This window comes from Camelina sativa, chromosome 1 (genome assembly GCF_030686135.1).
Source record: "Camelina sativa cultivar CO46 ecotype springtype chromosome 1, ASM3068613v1".
Lineage (NCBI taxonomy): Eukaryota > Viridiplantae > Streptophyta > Magnoliopsida > Brassicales > Brassicaceae > Camelina > Camelina sativa.
In genome coordinates this window covers 16,123,860-16,144,065 of record NC_141880.1, presented here as the reverse complement: position 1 = coordinate 16,144,065, position 20,206 = coordinate 16,123,860, and the positions used below count along the sequence as shown (strand labels likewise).

Sequence of the window (20,206 nt, the reverse complement as noted above, 5' to 3'; positions counted from 1 at the left end):
GTTAGCCGGTGAGCGTGCCGGACGTGCGTGGAACCCAGGTGTTGGGTTACAGCAGGTGGAGCCCAGGGTCGAGATGATCGGTTGGTGGATCTGTTGACGTGCTGTTGGAGCGGTTACCGAGAGGGGTACCAGTTCAGGCTCGAGTTGTGCCGCATGTGGTAGGATGCAGCCGAGGGCTGTGGATGTTGAGGAGTTTCCATCTTATGTGAGGCGGATGGAGCAGTTGTAGATGGACAGTAGGAGATTCTTCTCGAAAGGTATCGAGCCTAGAGAGGCAGATAGGTGGACATATGCAGTTGGAGCAGATATTTCTCTGTTTGGTGGGTGATCCAGTCGGATATTAGAAGTTGAGTGGGCATGTGTAACATTGCAATGTTATACTCGGACCACGGGGGTACTTCAGGTCGAGAGATGTTTATAGACGTTAAGGCTCGTTGCTCCTTAGCGGATGGTGATTCCCCAGAATACTGATAGCTCGAGGGGCTGTGGGCTCCAAGAGTGGCAGAGGGGATGATGTTCTCCTGAGGTGATTATTAGTTCCCCTGATACCGAGATCTTGACGATCATGGTCCAAGAGTGAGACAATATAACTCGAAGACGGTGGTCTGTGAGTGAGATCAGTATCGCTCCAAGGTTGCGACCTAAGGGTGGAAGAGTTTGGAGCAAGCAATGCATAGGACGTGAGTATAAACATAATGAAGGAATGTAGACCTCGAGAGTTGACGGTGGTTTAATCTTGGATTTTAGTTGTGTTGGTCGGTGGGTCAGGGTTTTATGACCGGTGCGGTCATGAATGTGAGGCTAATGTGCGAGGATTGTATAGCCGGTGGCGCTGGAGTCCCGGGAAGGGGAGCTGCAGCAGGTATGAGCCGGCAGGGGCAAGGTTGCCAGGTACATAAGTTCACGAGAAGCCTTCATGGCAAGATAAACTCAACGTTGCGAAGATGGTGGATGAAGTTCACTAGAGATGGACGGGGCTGCTAGATTCAAGGTTTTGGTAAGCTTGCTGGGGGAAATAAGTCAAGTGGGTTGAGTTGGCGGCTTGCAAAGCATTTGATGTGGTGAATCGGAATATGCGAACGTATGGTACTTTTTTGTTTTATTACGCTCGTATTGATGATTTGCTGTGGAGAATCGCGAAGCGGGAAAGCTACATTTGATTTAAGCTAACTTGTGGAAGTTTCCCCTAAGAGACAATTTACTAGAGGTTCTTGGATGGACAAGAGTTGTTGATATTCGAGAGGTAGTGAGTTGATGTCGGCATACTTGATTGTTAGTCTAGAAGAGCTGAAGAAGTAACCAGAGGATTTGTTGAGCAGAGGATTCATCGTCTTATCACTTCACTGTGGGGAGCGTCGGTGTTGTGCGTCAACTAGAATGACGAGGTATGGGTTTATGATTTTGTGGTGATGCCCTTTTGGTTTGACAAACGCACCAGTAGCGTTTATGAGATTGATTAACAACATGTTTCAAGAGTTTCTGGACGTGTCTGTCATCATTTTCATCAACAACGTCCTAGTTTATTCTAAGAGTCCTGAGGAGCATGTAGTGCATTTGAGGGCAGTTCTGGAGATGCTGCGGAAGCAGAAGTGGTTTGCCAAGTTGAGCAAGTGTAGTTTCTGGCAGCGTGAGATGGGTTTTCTGGGTCACATAGTTTCTGCATATGGGGTTTTTATTGTTCCGGAGAAGATTCAGGCTATGAGGCTAGACCGCATAATGCCAATGAGATCAGGAGTTTTCTTTGGTTGGTAGGTTACTACCAGAGGTTTGTGCAGGGTTTTGCAAGTAGAGCACGTCCTATGTCTAAGTTGACAGGGAAGGATGTTCCTTTTGTTTGGTCACAAGTGTGAGAGGAGGGCTTTGCAAGCCTAAAGGAGATGCTGACTACTACTCCAATATTGGCTATGTGGTTTATACAGATGCATCCAGAGTTGGTTTGGGGTGTGTGTTGATGCAGCATGGGAAGGTGATTGCCTACGCTTCACGGCAGTTGCGGAAGCATGAGGATAACTACCTACTCATGACTTGGAGATGGTTGTTTTAGTTTTTGCCCTGAAGATTTGGAGATCTTATCTTTATGGTGCAAAGGTACAGGTGTTTACAGATCATAAGAGTCTGAAGTACATATTCACTCAGCCCGAGCTAAATTTGAGGCAGAGGCGGTGGATGGAGCTAGTGGCGGATTATGATTTGGAGATAGCCTATCACCCTAGTAAGGCTAACTTGGTTGCAGATACCTTGAGTCGGAAGCAGGTGGCTTCGGCTCAGGAGCAGGATATGGAGTCTCTGGTACAGGAGATAAGTGCTTTGAGTTTGTGTGCGGTTTCTCAGGAGCCGTTGGGTTTGGTTGCAGCTGATAGAGCAGATTTGTTGAGCAGAGTGCGTTTGGCTCAGGAGAATGATTTGGGCCTGGTGAATGCCTCTAAGGCTGTTGATTTTGAGTATCAGGTCTCAGTTAATGGTACTATTTTGGTACATGGGGGAATTTGTGTGTCTAAGGATGATGAGTTGAGGCAGGAGATCTTGAGAGAGGCTCATGCGAGCATGTTCTCTATTCATCCAGGAGCGACTAAGATGTACTGTGACCTCAAGAGGTACAATCATTGGGTCAGGATGAAGAATGATGTGGCTGGCTGGGTCGCGAGGTGTGATGTGTGTCGGCTAGTGAAGGCTAAGCATCAGGTACCAGGGGATTGCTGAAGAGTCTTCTCATTCGAGAGTGGAAGTGGGATATGATTACTATGGACTTTGTGGTAGGTTTAGCAGTGTCCAGGATGTTTGATGATAAGTATGTGAAGGAGATAGTCAGGTTGCATGGGATGCCAGCAAGCATTTTTTCTGATAGGGATTCCAAACTCACTTCGGTGTTCTGGAGGGCATTTCAGGCAGAGATGGGCACTAAGGTGTATATAAGTACAACTTATCATCTTTGGACAGATGGACAGTCAGAGAGGACGATCCAGACGTTGGAGGATTGCCTAAGGATGTGTGTGCTGGATTGGAGTGGCCATTGGGCAGATCACCTGAGCTTGGTAGAGTTTCCTTACAACAACAGCTATCAGGCGAGTATTGGGATGGCTCCCTATGAGGCTTTGTATGGGAGGCTGTGTCGTACACCGTTATGCTGGACTTAGGTGGGGGAGCGGAGCATGTACGGGGCAGATTTTGTTCAGGAGACCTCGGAGAAGATTCGGGTTCTCAAGTTGAACATGAAGGAAGCTCAGGATCGGTAGAGGAGTTATGCCGATAAGAGGAGGAGAGAACTTGAATTTCAGGTTGGAGATAGAGTGTAGCTCAAGATGGCCATGTTGCGGGATCCGAACAGTTCATTGACTGAGACTAAGTTGAGTCTGAGGTATATGGGTCCGTTCTGGGTGATTGAGCGGGTTGGACCAGTGGCATATAGATTGTAGTTACCTAAGGTTATGCGTGCATTCCGTAAGGTTTTCCATGTGTCTATGTTGCGGAAGTGTCTTCATGAGGATGATCAGTTGTTGGCTAAGATTTTTGAGGATCTTTAGCCTAACATGACTTTGGAGGCGAGACCAGTGAGGGTTCTCGAGAGGAGGATCAAGGAACTTCGGAAGAAGAAGGTATCTTTGATGAGATTCCTTTGGGACTGTGATGGTGTTGAGGAGCAGACTTGGGAGCCAGAGGCGAGGATGAAGGCATGGTTCAAGAAGTGGTCCGAGAAGCAGGTAGCGACTTGAACTTGTCTAGCCTGGTCCCAGTTGTAGTCTATGGCTAGAGCGGGAATGGAGTATTCCAGCCCATCTCTCTTGTTTTACTTGGTCGCTTAGGGTGGTTGGTTGTGCGACTAAGTAACAAGATGAGGTGGTGTTCGGGGTTCAAAATTTCCGTGAGGCGGTCGTTTGAGGGAAAGTTTCCTGAAATAGAAGTTTTTAAAGTGGAAAGTTTCTAGAAGTGGAAAGTCTAAAAATGGAAAGTTTTATGTGAATTAGAATTTGTCCATTTTTAGTGGTTGTGAGCCTTGGAGGGGCTTGTGTGGCCTTTGTGGCGGGCTGTTTAGCCGTTGTGTGACCTTTGGGGCGGGCTGTGTAGCCAGAGTGTGGCCTTTGTGGCGGGCTGTTTAGCTTCAGTTGCCTGTTTAGGCGGTCCTTAGGGACGAGTGGTCTTTGTGACGGTCCTTCGGGACGAGTGGTCTTGGTGGCGGTCCTATTGAGGACATTTGGTTGGCCTTTGTGGCGGTGATATTTAGGACATTTGTTTGGCCTTTGTGGCGGTCCTGTTTAGGACATATGTTGGCCTTTGTGACGGCCCTCGTGACTTTGAGATGATCCTTGTGTGGTCATGAGGTATTCCAGTGAGGGATATGTGGTTGGTAGGGCATTGAGTTGTTCTACGCGAGCCACAGGAAGGAAACTTGGTTAGAGATGAGACTCATATATGTTCAGAATTGTTTGCTCACGACTCTTAAACCACACAAAAGACATTTTGCAATAAATAGTAACATTTCATCAATATTTTCTCTATCATAAATCTCTTATACATTCAAAGATTTCACGAATGAAACATATTTTTTACACGAAAAATACAGATTTAAATAAATTAATAAAAAACTTTAGTTACATATTATGCTCAATACAAACAAATATTAATTCTAAAATGATAATTTTATTTATAATAATTTTCTTTAAATCAATTTATCTATCATTCGGTTGTTACCTAGTTATTTTTATTTTGTCACAAAAGTTAATCAGTTTTTTAGAATTTGCCTCAAACGTATTAAAAATTAAATAGTTTCTTAGGGGAACTTGTTTGTTCATCTTAAGAGGAGAATTGGGATTGCGAAATATGATATTTTCTTTTACTTGTGATTGTAATTTTTTTTTGGGAAAACTATTATTGTACACGAGACAATCCTTGCACGCACGACAAAATATGGTTTACAATATGTTTGAAGGCTACATATAGCTGTCAATTTGATGGCCCCTTATGCTTTAAGATAGTCATACGACCATTATTGTCGTTTGAGGTAGCATTGACGCTATTTTATGTTTATATTTTAATCATCCCATTCTTTTAATTTATATTAACTATAGTTTTTTCTCTTTTAAAAATTTATTGATAAAAAATACTTTCCTCCATAATGACAATTTGGTTGGAGATTAAGGTGCCACGTGTGTCGGATATTCCCAAGCAACGTTTTTAAAAATGAAATCAAATCATTTAACAATGTATCCAACAATATCATAAGCAGACAAGATCAGTTAAGCCTCCCTTGAGCCTTCCTTGGTAAATGTTGTTTAACGTCATATTTTTTTTCCCAGGTCAAACTCTACATTGTCAAATTAAACCCCTTAATTCATAGTCTTGACTTCTTAATGAAACAATACCAAATTTTAGAGATAGATGAAGTAATGATGTGTCGATGCTCATGAATCTTGAACTACCAACGTACTGATTAGTCATGCGCCCATAAATGACACTTAAAATAAACGAAAGGAGTGTTAAACAAAAATAGGTATTATAATAACATATTCAACAGAAATTATGAGAGATTCAAAATGAAAACTAGAAGCAAATATTCGGGATAAAAAGATTTGTTTAATAAATTGACAACATATTTCTGATATTTTTTGTTAGATCAAAAAATAAAAATCAGATATTTTTTATTCCAGACATATATATTGTAAAATGTTCACAAGAAAATTGTAATAGTAGCAAGAGAGACAAATTTTAATTGAAGAAAGAACAAAAAGCAAGATAATTGTGAATATGAATCCAGATTTCATTATTAAAACGCGCGTTTGTTATTACTTGCAATTTTTAAAATTTGTAATATTTAATATGTAGTTACAAAAACTTCTAGGTACTTGTTAAAGATAAATTTTGTATATTTTTACTACAATATCTAAATTTTGGAATTTATTTATCAAAAGAATAAAAGAAAGAAAAAAATGTTTAGTTCCACAGATCATTTTTAATTACTTAGAAAGAAACTGGTGTATATATATATATATATATATATATATTTATATAAGAATTGGTTATAGCATTTCCACGCGCACGATCAGCCGTCCTTTCATTGACTTAAAACCTAATCAAATTTGATTATTGGTTTATTTATTTATTTAGTCAGCTTATATAATGAGTCATTAGTTTAATTAATTACATTTTTTTTCGTTTTGATTAGTGGATAAACTAATTACTAATATCAACAAAAACTGTCATGTTCAACAACCGAGTCTCTCATTCTCATTTCTCCCCTTCACATCTCTCACTTTCGATCCCCTCAAAACATTAGACGAATTAAAATATTCTTGCTCGAACAGTCGAACTAACCATCCTTTTTCACCATGCGTTGCTCGATCAGCGTATTGTCCAAACGTTAGGTTACACAACAAATCTGAGATATACAACTCCACCACTTAACAAACTCCCACTTAATTAGAGATTGATCACAAGAAGACCTTTGTCAACATGTCTATTAGATTATGACTTCTCAAGATCTTTTCAAGCATCACTTTTCCATCTTTCTAAGTTGATACGCTTAATTGATATAATTGTCTGTGCTCATGATCAAACTCTTGTATAAATAATTGTAACCACATCATTCTCTTTGTTGCCTTTGTTACAATAATATACTCACTTCACAATTGATAGTGTTACGATAATCTATATAATTTTAAATCAAACAATACCATAAAATGTGTAAACCTAAGATTTTTTTTTGTCAAATATGTCATTTGGGTGTATTTGTCAACTTATTCGCCAACCGTTTTTCATAGCCGCTTTTTAATATATGAGCCAATTATAATGAGTGTAACTAGTAAGAGATTTTCTTATCGTAGACTTTCTAAAACAAATCTTCAAATGCAAAGGGTATTCTATACACCAATTATAATTCAAGCATCTGTATAACTCCATGGTTTTTGGATTGATACATCATAATGATACTTTCTCCTAGCTAGCTGTTTCTATTTTATGACACTCAAAATAATATACTTACTTTACAACTTGATAGAGATATAATATTCAGTTACTGTGAAACGCCCTACAAATTTTAGTACCGCCAAAAGGTGTAAATATTCTTTGATATAAGACTAGTTTTTGTCAATTTTAATTTGGATTTATGTTCCTTTTGCAACTTTTTATCCGCTACCCGTTTCCTCCATGACCACTAAATCATTTTAACCACTTTTTAAAACTTGAACCAATGACCAATCATAACAAGCGTAACTAGTAAGATGTTTTTAAATTGTAGACTTGCTCAAATAAAACCTCAAATGCAAAGGTATTCTATACACCAATTAGAAATCAAGCATCTGTATAACTCCACGGTTTTGGGATTGATACATCACAAGGATATCTTCTCCTAGTTGATTATTTTTCCTTACATTCATTATCTTCATGATAGTATTCCACATGTCTCACATTAGACGCCGTTTAAGATTTTTTTCACACATATTAGAAAAATAACTAAAATTTTCTGCAAATTTTTTTTCCTTGATTAATACATTTAGATGGTAAGGTTAAAAAATAAGAAACTTTGCTAAAAATCTGCATAGAAAATATAAGACGAATGCTAATTTGAATAAAAAGTTTAAGAACTAAAATGACATGTAAGTTGAAATGAAGGAAGTATATATTAATGCTAGAGTTATAGATACAACTGAAACCAGGTTCATATATTTTGGAGGAATTTGTATAGTTTTAATCTTCTTCCTTTTATTTAATGTACATATCATGATATATTGAATTACCAATGACTACATATATATTTTTTGACTCATGCCTAATTACAGTAACAGATAAAGAGAAAGACAAAGGTTTCTTTAAGCTCAATAATTAGCTGTTCATATCTATGGGTATCAAGACCTGGTTACAAATATATATATATATATATATATATATATACTTTATTCCAAAGATGATTATAATGTTTAATTGGTTGACATATTAAATATATCCATTACTTCTCATGATCCTATATATAATACCCACATCAAACTCCTCTTAATCATTCCTGATCAATACTCACATATTACTTATCGGATTATAATTAAGATAAATTAAGGTCGCTTTTAGTGATTTACTTCTTAAAAATGGAAGCAATGGGAGAATGGAGCACCGGCCTAGGCGGAATGTATACAGAAGAAGCTGACTTCATGAATCAGCTCCTTGCCTCCTATGAGCAACCTTGTGGCGGTTCATCTTCAGAGACAACCGCCACACTCGCAGCCTACCACCACGGCCAGGGTTCTCAGTGGACTGGCGGATTTTGCTTCTCCCAGGAAAGCAGAAGCTACAGTGGTTACTGCACGGTTGTGCCACAACAAGAAGAAGACGATAATAAGATGGAGGACTCGACAATCAACACGGACTTGTACCTAGTTGGTGAAGAGACGTGTGAATGTGACGTGGCTGAATACTCCCGTAAGAGTCTCTTGCCTTTGGAGAACGCTGAAGAAAGCCACGACCATAATGTGCTCCAGCCTGAGAACTCCTTGACAACGACCACAACTGATGAGAAATTGTTAAGACCATGCGAGAGTTCAAAGAAGAGGATGCGTGCCACATCAACTGATGTAAGTTGTATACTTGTATATACATTTTCTTTCTTCCCCAATTATGAATTTTCAACGTAAAACACAATTAGCAATAAGTGAATTAATGGAGTGCATGTCCATAAAATATTAAGTTAGAATTATCTCCATTTCCGGTAAGAAAAATGTTAAAGAGCTTATATATCTAACTTCCAAAATTTGTAGCCGTATGGCTATATTTCTAATTTCTAAATGTTTTCTTTGTTTCTTGTAACCAATTCAGAAGAACAAGAGAGCCAACAAGACGCGGAGGAGCCAGAAAGGCGTAGAGATGAGTGGCGATAATGACAATAGCGGTGAAGAAGAAGATACGGAGAAGGCTGCAGGGAAGAGAAAGAACAAACCGTCTAAGCCGCAAAAGACTTGTTGTTCGGATGATGAATCAAACGGTGGAGAAACTTTCTTATCCAAAGAAGATGGTGAGGACTCAAAGGCTCTCAACCTCAACGGCAAGACTAGGGCCAGCCGCGGGGCTGCCACTGATCCTCAAAGCCTTTACGCAAGGGTAATTTATACGTAAATTTCTATACTAATTAAGGCTTCTATTTCTTCTAAAGGCATAAACATGTAAAAATTAAAACAAAGTCCGTTTTTGTGATGGTGCAGAAAAGAAGAGAGAGGATAAACGAGAGGCTAAGGATTTTGCAAAATCTTGTCCCTAATGGAACAAAGGTATATACATTATGTTTTAAATTCATGCAAACGAAATTACTACGTGAGCACTTCAACTATATATATACTCCATTTGTGTTTCTTTACTAAGAAAGCTAAATGTGTTAAATATGTAAACAGGTCGATATTAGCACGATGTTGGAAGAAGCAGTACAATACGTCAAATTTCTACAGCTCCAAATTAAGGTACGTAAGGTGATTTTCAATTATTTGAAGTCATAATTAAACCATAATAGTTATTGTATGTATCAAAGGTAGAGAATTAAGTATTGTTTATAATGAATAATGTTATATCAGTTATTGAGCTCTGATGATCTATGGATGTACGCGCCCATTGCTTACAACGGGATGGACATTGGCCTTGACCTAAAACTCAATGCACTAACCAGATGATTCAAGAGACACCTTCGGATTTTTTTATTCTCTTTTTTTTTTTTTTTTTTCTATACATAATAATCTAATAAATAAGCGAGAAATAGTCACTTTGACGTTTTATACTCTAATATTATTTTAATTTTGCATGTCGAGTTATGTCCAACATTTTTTGATTCTTGAGCATATATTAATTGGTGTACTACATCTATTTGATAATGGATTCGTTTACTTGATCTCATAAGTTTTTATTAATTGATTAGCTTACGTCATACACGTAAATGATGTAATCCGAATTTAATACTTGAAGGCGCTTCATATCTTTTGGATTTTATGCTTAATTAAGCCGAAGTTAATACTACTCGTGTCGTTTAATAGTTTATTAGGGAACTCCAAACTAAATGACGGTAAGTATTACGTAACCATTTTACACATTGCGTTAAATAAATGGATACATTACACATTACCTTTATATACATGTGGTTGTGAGAGTCCGAAGAAAGAGCCAGAGGATTATAGGTATGAGTGTTCGCTTATTTTCAACAATTATGGTTATGGAACAGAGCAAAAACTTTGCATCACAATCACAATGGAGTCGATTACTTACCGTAGTCTTTCAAGATTTTTGCTACGTCATGTAACTCGGGAATGCCACCTTCAATTATTTCTATTACATAAGAGCATCTTTATTGGGAGGTCTTTAACAAAAAAAAAATCTTTATTGGAAGGTTTGTATTTTGGAGCTCTTATATTTTGGTAAGAATAAATGGTGTACTTTTTAAAACTATAGAATTTTTTATAGGTGAAATAATATGATCCCCTCCAATGGTAAATCTCTTAATGAAGTTTTTATTTTTGAAAAATATTATAGAAATTTATAAAGTGGAGAATCAAATCTCACCCCAACACTCCAGAATTAATTGAAATTTAAAGAAACCATAAAAGGTCCACCGCGTTAGTAAGTCGTCATCATCATCATGTCCACTGATGCCTGTCTCTGCTAGTCTAGAGCAAATTTGACAATACTTGACGCTGATGCAACAAAAAAAAGAATCATGCATACCAAAAGTTAGCTAGTAAAAGAACCAAGTAACTGTAACTGTGGTTGCACTAAAGATCACAATTTTATATAGAATCCCCTATCTCCTAACCTAATCACAGCTTATAAAAGAATCCTCTGTAGAACTAAGAAACCAAAACCTAGTAATCAAGCACACATGAGTTAGAATCAATGGCAATACTATTGCCTTCAACTTAAGAGTTTTGAGTCTGGCAAATCTGATCTAGAGTTTTGGTTTGGGTGATTTGGACGCACAAAATCCAGTGTAATCAACAAACTTAAGTCTCTTCAACCAATCAATCACTTTCAAAACTTTAAAACCTAAACAAATCAATTGGAAAAATCCTAAATTTAGCCAAAAACTAAAAAACCTGAACCAGAAACAGAGCAATTAGGCAAACCGAAAACAATTATCACCTATATAAAAATCTAACTTTATAAACAACCCAAAACTCTGAACCAGAAGCAGAACAACCTTAGGGCTAAACAATCACCAGTTCATCACAGCCCATGTCACAAAATTCAAACTTTCAAAAGGCAAAACGTCACAAAATATCCACACTTGAGAAATGCCCAATCCTAAAACCAATCAGCTTCATGCAACAATCAATCTACAGTAAAGGCTAAATAACCACCATTATTTCCAAAATTCCAGAACAGGATAAATATCCAATTCCTGCAAAGATAATATATATATAGAGGGAGAGAGACCATTATTTTCTACAATCGCCACGTTTCCATGGCCGTGAAGGAGACGACGGTTACTCGGACCAGCAAATTACTAAATACAAATTGATACAAAAATAAAGACAAAATAGCATGGGAAAGAGATTGGTGATTGAACATCTCCGAATTGGTGAAGGAAGGGATCCGATTTGATGGGCTCCGATTTCATCAATGTCAAAGTCGTCGGTTACCTCACCGAGAGTTGCCGTTGCGATCGGCCATCGGTGGAGATGCTGAGCTAACGGCCAAGAACATACGAAGGTTACCAACAATCGAATCAATCATCTCCACTTCCAACAGATCATTGAAAAAAATCCTTTTCAATTTCGCAATCTCAGTGGCGAAGGAGAAGAAATTTTTTTTTTAAGTGATTGCAATTTTTTCCGTTTTATATTAAAATTTACACCCAACCATTTTTTAGCATTTCGACTATCTTGTCTTTTTGTTGGGTTTTAGGCTTTGTTTTTCGATAGTGTTGTTGCATAATCTTGTCATTCTAGATTGTTTTAGGAGCATTTACATCTAGTGTGTTATTTCTCAGGTTCTTGGAGTAATCTCACCACATTTGGAGCATTTGGACTTGTTTTGATGCAAAGAACTAAAGAGGAGTGAAGAGAAGTGACAAGACCAGTAACCACACGCGGCCAGCTCACCTAGCCAAGCCATGGCCGTATGACTTGATCGGTTACACCAATCGGCCAAATGATGACCGATGCAACTCCTAGATGCCAAGAACATGAGCCACACGCGGCCAAGATCATCGGCTAAACGTTAGCCGTGTGCAGTCATCGGTCACATTACGCTGCCAAACCGTGGTCGATCGAGCTCAAGGCGATGAAGGATAGGAGACACCCGCAGCCAACCTAATCGGCCAAGTGATGGCCGATTGAAGCAATCAGGCACATGAATCGGCCAACAGCTGGCCAATTAAACTCTCCACGACGACAGCATGAGCCATAAGCGGTCACCACCATCGACCAGAAGGTAACCGATTGACACCATCGGTCTTGTAAATCGGTCAAGCTGTCCTCATAGCCGTCTAAAGTCCACACTTGTTTTAGTTTTAATCCAGGTTTGATCCAGTTTGTTTTGGGTTGACCCGGGTTTTTTTTATGTTTTCCTATAAATACTCTAACCCTATTAGCCTATAGATTATGGTTCTTAAGCTTTTCTACTCTTGGTTTGTTGAATGATTGAGTACTTCTAAGTTTTTAATATCAAATTTTTCTTTATTTCTGCTAATCTATAATCTCTTATTATAATTTCACAAAGATCAAACCATTTCCTTTGTGTGATCATGATGATGAGTGAGTATATCTCTTAGAACTTTGGGCTTGGTAGATTAGGGAGATAAATGATTGATCTTTGATATCTAAGGCTTTATTTATGTAACTCCTTTCTTGTTTGGTGATTATAATGCTAGATAAGGCTTGATCAAGTTAATTCTAGATATTAGGACTTCTATGCCCAGAAGGTGTTTAATGAAATTCCTGAACCAAACTATTTAAGAGCTTTGCATTCCTAGCCAATGGAAATTGATGATTAGGTTGTTTAGTGGTATAAAGACTTGCTTTTAATACATGCTTATCTTGTGATTGCCTTTGGAAATTGTTGATGATTGCTTGATTTGCATAGAATCTTTATCATGGAAGTGAATTGATTTACATAAGTGTTCTTAGCCTAAGGGGTGTTTTGATTGTTTGCTTAGATATCTAGGATTGATTAGCTATCTCCCAAGTCACTTACCTTCCCCAAGGTTCACTTGTTTAAATTTGATTTAAAGTCTGTTCTTAGATGTGTTCTTGTGTGTTTTGAGTTTGTATTGCTTTGAGTTTGTTTTCAGTATTTTCTTTAATCCTTTTTGTTTGTTAAGACTGTTACAATAAACCAATTCTTGTTTAAGTTTAGATTAAGCATCTTTGGGTACTCTTACTGAGTTGATTAATGCAGATTGTGGATTGATAATTTAATTGAAGTAAAAGTATTTCATCATCGACGCTTCTTAGTATTTCTTAAACCCGTTAGTTAAGAAGTCATTCTTAGTAATATTGCCATTTCTGATTTATTTTTAATCAGATTAAACCTAAGAATGGGAGCTAATAAGTCCCGATAAAGATGGTCTAAGATTTGATTTAGACATATGTATAGATAAACAAGGAAAACTCCACAAACCAAAATTACTCCAAATATCACCTATTAGGAATATCAACGAAAGTGAGCAACATTTAAGCCTGGATCGTTCTTCAGAGACCAAACCAGCTGCTTGCCATCTTCAGTCCTATGGCATGCACCATCTCTTATTCATAAAACATCTAAATTACTAATTTTTGTCTTTGTTTATTTTAATTAGCATACATACATTAAGGATGAACTAGATTGGACCCCGCGCTACGCCGCAAGTTTGATTTTTATTATTCTTTTTTATATATATTATATATTATATATTTTTCATAAATTAATATCATAATTAATTAAATTTTGTTAAGAAAAATTCATTATTAATTGTATCATCATATGATAGTTGAGTTTTTGATTTCATAAATTAAATTTTTGAATATATTTTATTTAATATATAAGTTTAATTTATACAAATTTAAAATGATTTATGATTAATAATTTTTTTTTTCTCTGATTTTAGTAGTTTTATTTTACTACATTATTACCAATTCATATATTAATAAATACACGTTACATATAGGAGTATTAGTTTTACACAATAAATATATTATAAATCCCCTACATGTTTACATTTAATTTTGTATGGATTGTATAGACAATATTTCACTTAATGTATACAAACTCTTAATATTTTCATACCACTTGGCATGGGTTCGTTGCATTTTTCTAAAAATCATATGCAGTTTTTTAGCAAAGCTTTGCAAAATCTTAAAATAGCCCGAGAAGTGATATAAATGTACTTCAAATAAACTTTATTATGAGAAGAGAGCAATGTGCATCCTCAAAACTCATGTTAACATGGCAAAGCCAAAATCATTTTCAAGAAAATTGTTATTATTATTTTCTTAAAAAAAGACTAAAAATTTAGCTGTAGAAATGAAGGAAAAAAAAATACAAATCCCATTATCTGAATGACCAACTAAATCCACAACAGTAGTCTAATGCAATATTATGCAAGTTAAGCAATAATTAGGAACAAATCTGATACCAAACAAAATAGGAACAATACTCTGAATCTAAGTACACTAAGATTATGAGATTAGAATTAATAGGCAGTGTAAACATCATCAAGAGACAAAGACTAATATCTAGCATGCCTTCAATCTTATCTCTCAGTGACAAAACAAAATAATTTCCATCAAACTCTTCTTTTGAAAGCCCTATGACCTAAAAATAAATAATTTTCTAATTATCATCGTATGTAAGAAAACCAATCAACAATAAAGAATAAACAAATCATCAGCTTATTAGTCTTTAATGAACAGAATATCATCATGAGAGTAACATATGAAATATAAGGATGATAGAAGATAACGAGATTCTTAAACAGCCTCCAAACCAAACTAAAGCAAAAGGTTATGGTACTTTCACATGGCAATTAATGTATGTACCCAGCAAGATCCTATCCCCAATCTACAAAAATTCAGCTAAGCACCAAATATAGCGTCGTAGAATCAGAAACCATAATTTCAATCTCACAATTATCCCAGATTCAGCCAAACACCAAACATCAAAAAAAATTCAAACATCGATACATTCGTCTAATAGAATGCGGTCCTTGTTCATTTCTTGAAGCTTCTTAATCAAACCCCCCTAAGTCGACATCTTCAAATTGTCCTCCACCAGAGGCATTGAGTTGCAAAAAAACTCTGAGATAGCTTCAAATCCCCAAGCTCTGGATCAATCATGGCTTCTAATAGATCATTACGAAAATTGGGTTTGAGGTCACAATGAAAAGAAGAACGAATCAAGCATTCAGCAGCACAGTTAGACCATGATATCATCACGACGACGAAGAAGAAGAAATTGAGAAATTGATTAAAATGCTCCCTCTCTCGTTTTCCTATTGCTTTGTCCACATAAGAGTAAAAACAGCTGACATGTATTAATGTTATAATCTGATTGGTTATTTTTGTCCACATAAGAGTTTGTCCACATAAGAATAAAAATAGCTAACATGGAATAGAAGTAGAGACTACCACAAATGCTCAACAATGATTTTCACATGAAATAGAAGTACCCTCTTTCGATAACGTTTTAGAGGAGTTTCACCAGAATTCGGGTTCACGAATTATGCATCAAGAGGGCAAACATCACGATCACGTAGACGAGGAGGATTATTCAACATCACATCACGATCACCAAATTTAATTGAAAATCAGCAAAGTGATTCAGGATTTAATGATTAGTTATTACGTTTGTACTTTGTTGTTAAAGGTATGTTATGTTTTTATTATTATTGAATAATGTAATTTTCATCAATTTAATTTAGTTTTATGTTGTCTTTATAAAATTTCAGACATTTCGTATATGTCAGTTGCGATAACAAGGTGCCCACACTACAAGAAGAGAGTTCAGTTGTGGAATCTGGAAAATGAACAATTTGAAGAGTTAATAATTCAACTGTACTCTAAACCCCTTGTACTCTATGGCCGCTGACAAGCCACTTTAGAGAGGAAAAACATCACAAAAACCTAGTTTTTAACCTTTTTGGGATTTTAGCTTTTTGTTTACATCATCAACCACTTTTATCCTTTTTCTCTAGATTTTCTTACCCTTGTTGCTTCTGTAACTTTCTGGGTATTGAGAATCTGAGTTTATTTCTTTGAACAAAGTTATAGATCTTCATCTTATCTTTCTAATCATGCAAGTTTCATTGATTTCTGGGTTTATGATTTTGTTCATCATGTTTTGTTCATCTGAGTAGTGTGTTAGGATCTTAGGGATAGATTAGGCTGGATGAGAGTTATTGTAGCTTAGACTGATCAAGCTTGACTGTTTAAATATCTCTTCTTGATTAGGTATGCTCTATGTTGTTCTTATATCTGAGTGGGTACGAACAGATCCTAGGTTGCTTAGCATCATGCCAATGTTTAAGTATCTGGATAATACTAATGCTAGAGATTATTGTGCCTATCCCAAGAGATTGGTTGTATAGGGTGGTTTTTGACATATGATGATCTGGATCTTTATGCCTGCTTTTATATGTAATAGCTAGTGAGAACTAGGTTTAGGAGTATCTAAGCTTGATTGTTATTGTCATGAGAATTGATTAACAAGTATTAGAGGATCATTGTCTAGAGATAACTCACTGTTGATTGAGGTCTGTTGATTAGTTTAGGTTATTATAGCTCAAGTCCAACCCATGAATCCATCCCTAGGACCTTCTGTGTTTATTGATTTCTCTATTTGATCATTGTTGTCCGCTTTCTGTTTGATTTACTTTCAACATGCTCTGTTTGATTGTTAAGTTTTGGTTCTGTTCTTTGTAATCTCCCACTCGACCTGGTACTCGATCGAGCATACGATCGAGTGCTTGCTCGAGTTCTTTTCCAAGTTCTTGTTTTGTGTCCTGCATCCTTCTAATTTAATTCCTGCTTCATTGCACATATTTGTTTCAGTTATTGTCTTGCATTTAGTCTGTTATCTTAGTAGCTTTACATTCTGCATTTTATTATTGTCATTAGGTTGTTAGTATAAAACCATTTTCATATTTGGCTTAACTTAGATAAGTGTTCACATCCTGATTGCTTGCATCATACTCATTATGGATTGACATCTCTTATACTGCAACTGCATATGAGTAATTGAAACCTCTTGCATTCCACATGATCATATATCTTGGGGCTTAGCTTAAGTATATTGTCTGATTGCATCATTCATACATTCCTAAGTATTCCAAAACCACAAAAATATATGTTTCAATTTGGCGCCGTTGCCATTTGAGTAATTGTTTGTGACAGTCAGGATTTATACAAGTTTACGATTAAGTTCTATTATTACAATTGATCACTTCTGACTTGAATCTTCATCTGCTTTGTTGTTTTGAATTTCAGGTACCAACTCGACCCAACACTCGACCGTCTGCACGTTCGAGTGATCGATCGAGTTACCAAGCCGGATTCAGTCAGACTTCTAGTATCAGTCAGATCGGTCTTCAACTCGAGCCAGTGCTCGACCGAGGGTCAGTTCGAGTAGGTGATCGAGTCAGTTGATGCAAACCATATCGAAAGGAAACAAGAACCTTAAGAAATACATTGAGCACATCAACCGTTTACCAAGAGATTTGAGGCAACAGAGAACCAGAATCCTTCAGGAACAAGAACAACAGTTGCTGATGGATCCACCAATGCAAAGGCCAAGACAAATTGGAGCAGGAGATGCTCCAAACACTCATACACAAAGAGCTGGAATAGTCCCACCTGCAGTAACAAACAATAATTTTGAGATTAAAAGTGGACTGATTACTATGATTCAGTCAAAACAATTTCATGGTCTGCCTATGGAGGATCCCTTAGATCATCTTGATGAGTTTGATAGGCATTGTGGCCTCAACAAGATTAATGGTGTAAGTGAAGAAAGTTTCAAGCTTAGACTCTTTCCTTTCTATCTTGGAGATAAGGCTCATTTGTGGGAGAAGAATTTGCCAACAGGAGCTATAACAACCTGGGATGGCTGCAAAAAGGCCTTCATGGCCAAGTTCTTCTCTAATGCAAAGACTGCTAGATTGAGGAATGAAATCTCATGTTTTGCACAGAAGAATAATAAGACTTTCTGTGAAGCATGGGAAAGGTTTAAAGGCTACCAAACCCAATGTCCACATCATGGGTTTAGTAATGAGTCTCTCCTTAGCACACTATACAGAGGAGTACTACCAAAGATTAGAATGTTTCTGGACACTGAATCTAATGGCAATTTCCTCAACAAACATGTGGATGAAGGATGGGAACTGGTAGAAAACTTGGCCCAATCAGATGGGAACTACAATGAAGACTATGATAGGACTGTAAGATTTGTTGAACCTGCCCAAGATGAGAAGTACAAGAAATATTTAAAGACTATGCATGACAAGTTAGACAAGATTCCGCTTAGTCAGCAGAACAACATTCACTTTCTTGCTGAGGACGACACAACAGTTCAAGCTGGAGAGAATGAAATGGCAGAGTTGTGTTATGTACAGAACCAAGGTGGTTTCAAACCTTACAAGTTCAAGAACAACAATCTGTCTTACAGAAGTATTAATGTGGCAAACCCACAAGACCAAGTTTATCTTCCTCAACAGCCCCAACAACAGCACAATTATGTCCCCAAGCAGCAACACCAGGGTTTCCAGGCTCCAATGTGTCCCCCACCAGGGTTTCAGACTAACCAGAGCCAGGAACCAGATTTAAGAGCTATGATGCAGCAGTTGCTACTTGGACAAGCAAATGGGCAGCTTGAGACAGCAAAGAAGTTAAATGAGCTAATCCAGAGGCTGGATTCTTCTTACAATGATCTGAATATTAAGTTTGAGAGTTTGAATTCTAAAGTCAAGTTCATGGAGAGTAACATTGCTTCTACATCAGCTCCTAAGCCAAACTAACTACCTGGAAAGGTTGTTCAAAATCCAAGGGAGTTCATAGCTAAAGCTATAAATTTCTATGAAGTAGTTGTCACTAAGGACAGTGAGGTTCAAGCTGGGGAGGATTTTTCACAAGATAAAGCTCAGAGTAATGGTTTTACACAGCAAACAGAAGCCGAAGTACCACTCGACCAGGTGCTCGACCAGGTGCCGCAGAAGTTGTTAAACCTGTTAGATACATTCCTCCTACTTACAAGCCACCTATGCCGTTCTATGGATGTTTCAAGGAACAAAAGCTGAAGGAACTCAGGGAAATAATTGAAAAGAAGGAATTGATGGTTTTGAAACAAGAGGTTTTCATTGAGAAGAAAGAAGAAGAGAGGGGACCTGCTTTGGAACATTATGCTCCACATCCTCTCTACAAAGGCATGCTGCTTGAAATATCCAAGAAGAAGGCTCAGAATCAGGACAAGAGGGATCTTGAGAAGATTGGGGAAGCTGTTATCCCAACAAAACTAGAAGACCCAGGTCCATTCAATTTACCATGCTCACTGAACTATATGCACTTCAACAAGTGTTTATGTGACCTTAGAGCTTCTATGAGTGTTATGCCCTTCTCAATAGCACAAAAGCTGGGATATGAAGAGTTCAAGCCAAGCAACCTCTACATTAGTCTTGCTGATGGCTCTAGAAGTGATATGATTGATAAACTGGAAAGCTTTCCAGTGAAGATAGGTAAAGCAAGGATACCAACTGACTTCATCATCCTTGATATGGAACAAGAGCTTGATGATCCTATTATCCTTGGAAGACCATTCTTGGCCACAACTGGAGCAATGATAGATGTTAGAAAAGGTATAATCAGCCTGGACATTGCTAATGGGTTGACTATGAGGTTTGACATCAAGAATGCAACAAACCAACCCACCATTGGAGGCCAACCTTTTTCCATAGAGGATAAAGCTGATGCTGAACCAGTAAAGGAAGACAAGGATTCTAAGATCAAGGTTCAAAAAAATGAAGAAGCTGTTCAAGGACTAAAGACTTCAGTTCAATAATTGACTGATCTGGTGAAGGGTCTTCAAGTTCAGCTCAACAAGAAGTCTTTGAAGAAGGCAAGACCAAGATTCAAGCTTAGGAAGAATCAAGGTTCAAGTTTAAAGGGTGAACTGATCAAGAATCAGCTTCACAGTGATCAAGTTACACCAGGGAGGATCTCATCACCTCCTTGGTCTCCAAACCAAGCCTAAAAAGGCATCAAAAGTCAAGATTAGTGACTTTAAACAA

At 37.2% G+C, this 20,206-nt stretch overlaps 2 protein-coding genes and 1 non-coding gene across 3 annotated transcripts; 2 read left to right on the top strand and 1 right to left on the bottom strand.

Annotated features, from left to right (window-relative positions):
* Window positions 1-8,006: 8,006 nt before the first annotated feature.
* LOC104793139 (transcription factor bHLH84) lies at window positions 8,007-9,850 on the top strand. Its single transcript, XM_010519436.2, has 5 exons — window positions 8,007-8,552; window positions 8,794-9,075; window positions 9,177-9,242; window positions 9,363-9,428; window positions 9,540-9,850. Exons 1-5 carry the CDS (start codon window positions 8,070-8,072, stop codon window positions 9,633-9,635), a joined length of 993 nt encoding a protein of 330 aa, XP_010517738.1. The 5' UTR covers window positions 8,007-8,069; the 3' UTR covers window positions 9,636-9,850.
* A 7,722-nt stretch (window positions 9,851-17,572) lies between these two features.
* On the top strand, window positions 17,573-19,977 carry LOC104709166 (uncharacterized). Its single transcript, XM_010425823.2, has 3 exons — window positions 17,573-18,057; window positions 18,151-18,902; window positions 19,085-19,977. Exons 1-3 carry the CDS (start codon window positions 17,573-17,575, stop codon window positions 19,975-19,977), a joined length of 2,130 nt encoding a protein of 709 aa, XP_010424125.2.
* Window positions 18,083-18,189, bottom strand: LOC147949990 (small nucleolar RNA R71). The gene has a single exon (XR_015565192.1). It is a non-coding gene; the product is annotated as a small nucleolar RNA R71 (small nucleolar RNA).
* Window positions 19,978-20,206: the final 229 nt, after the last annotated feature.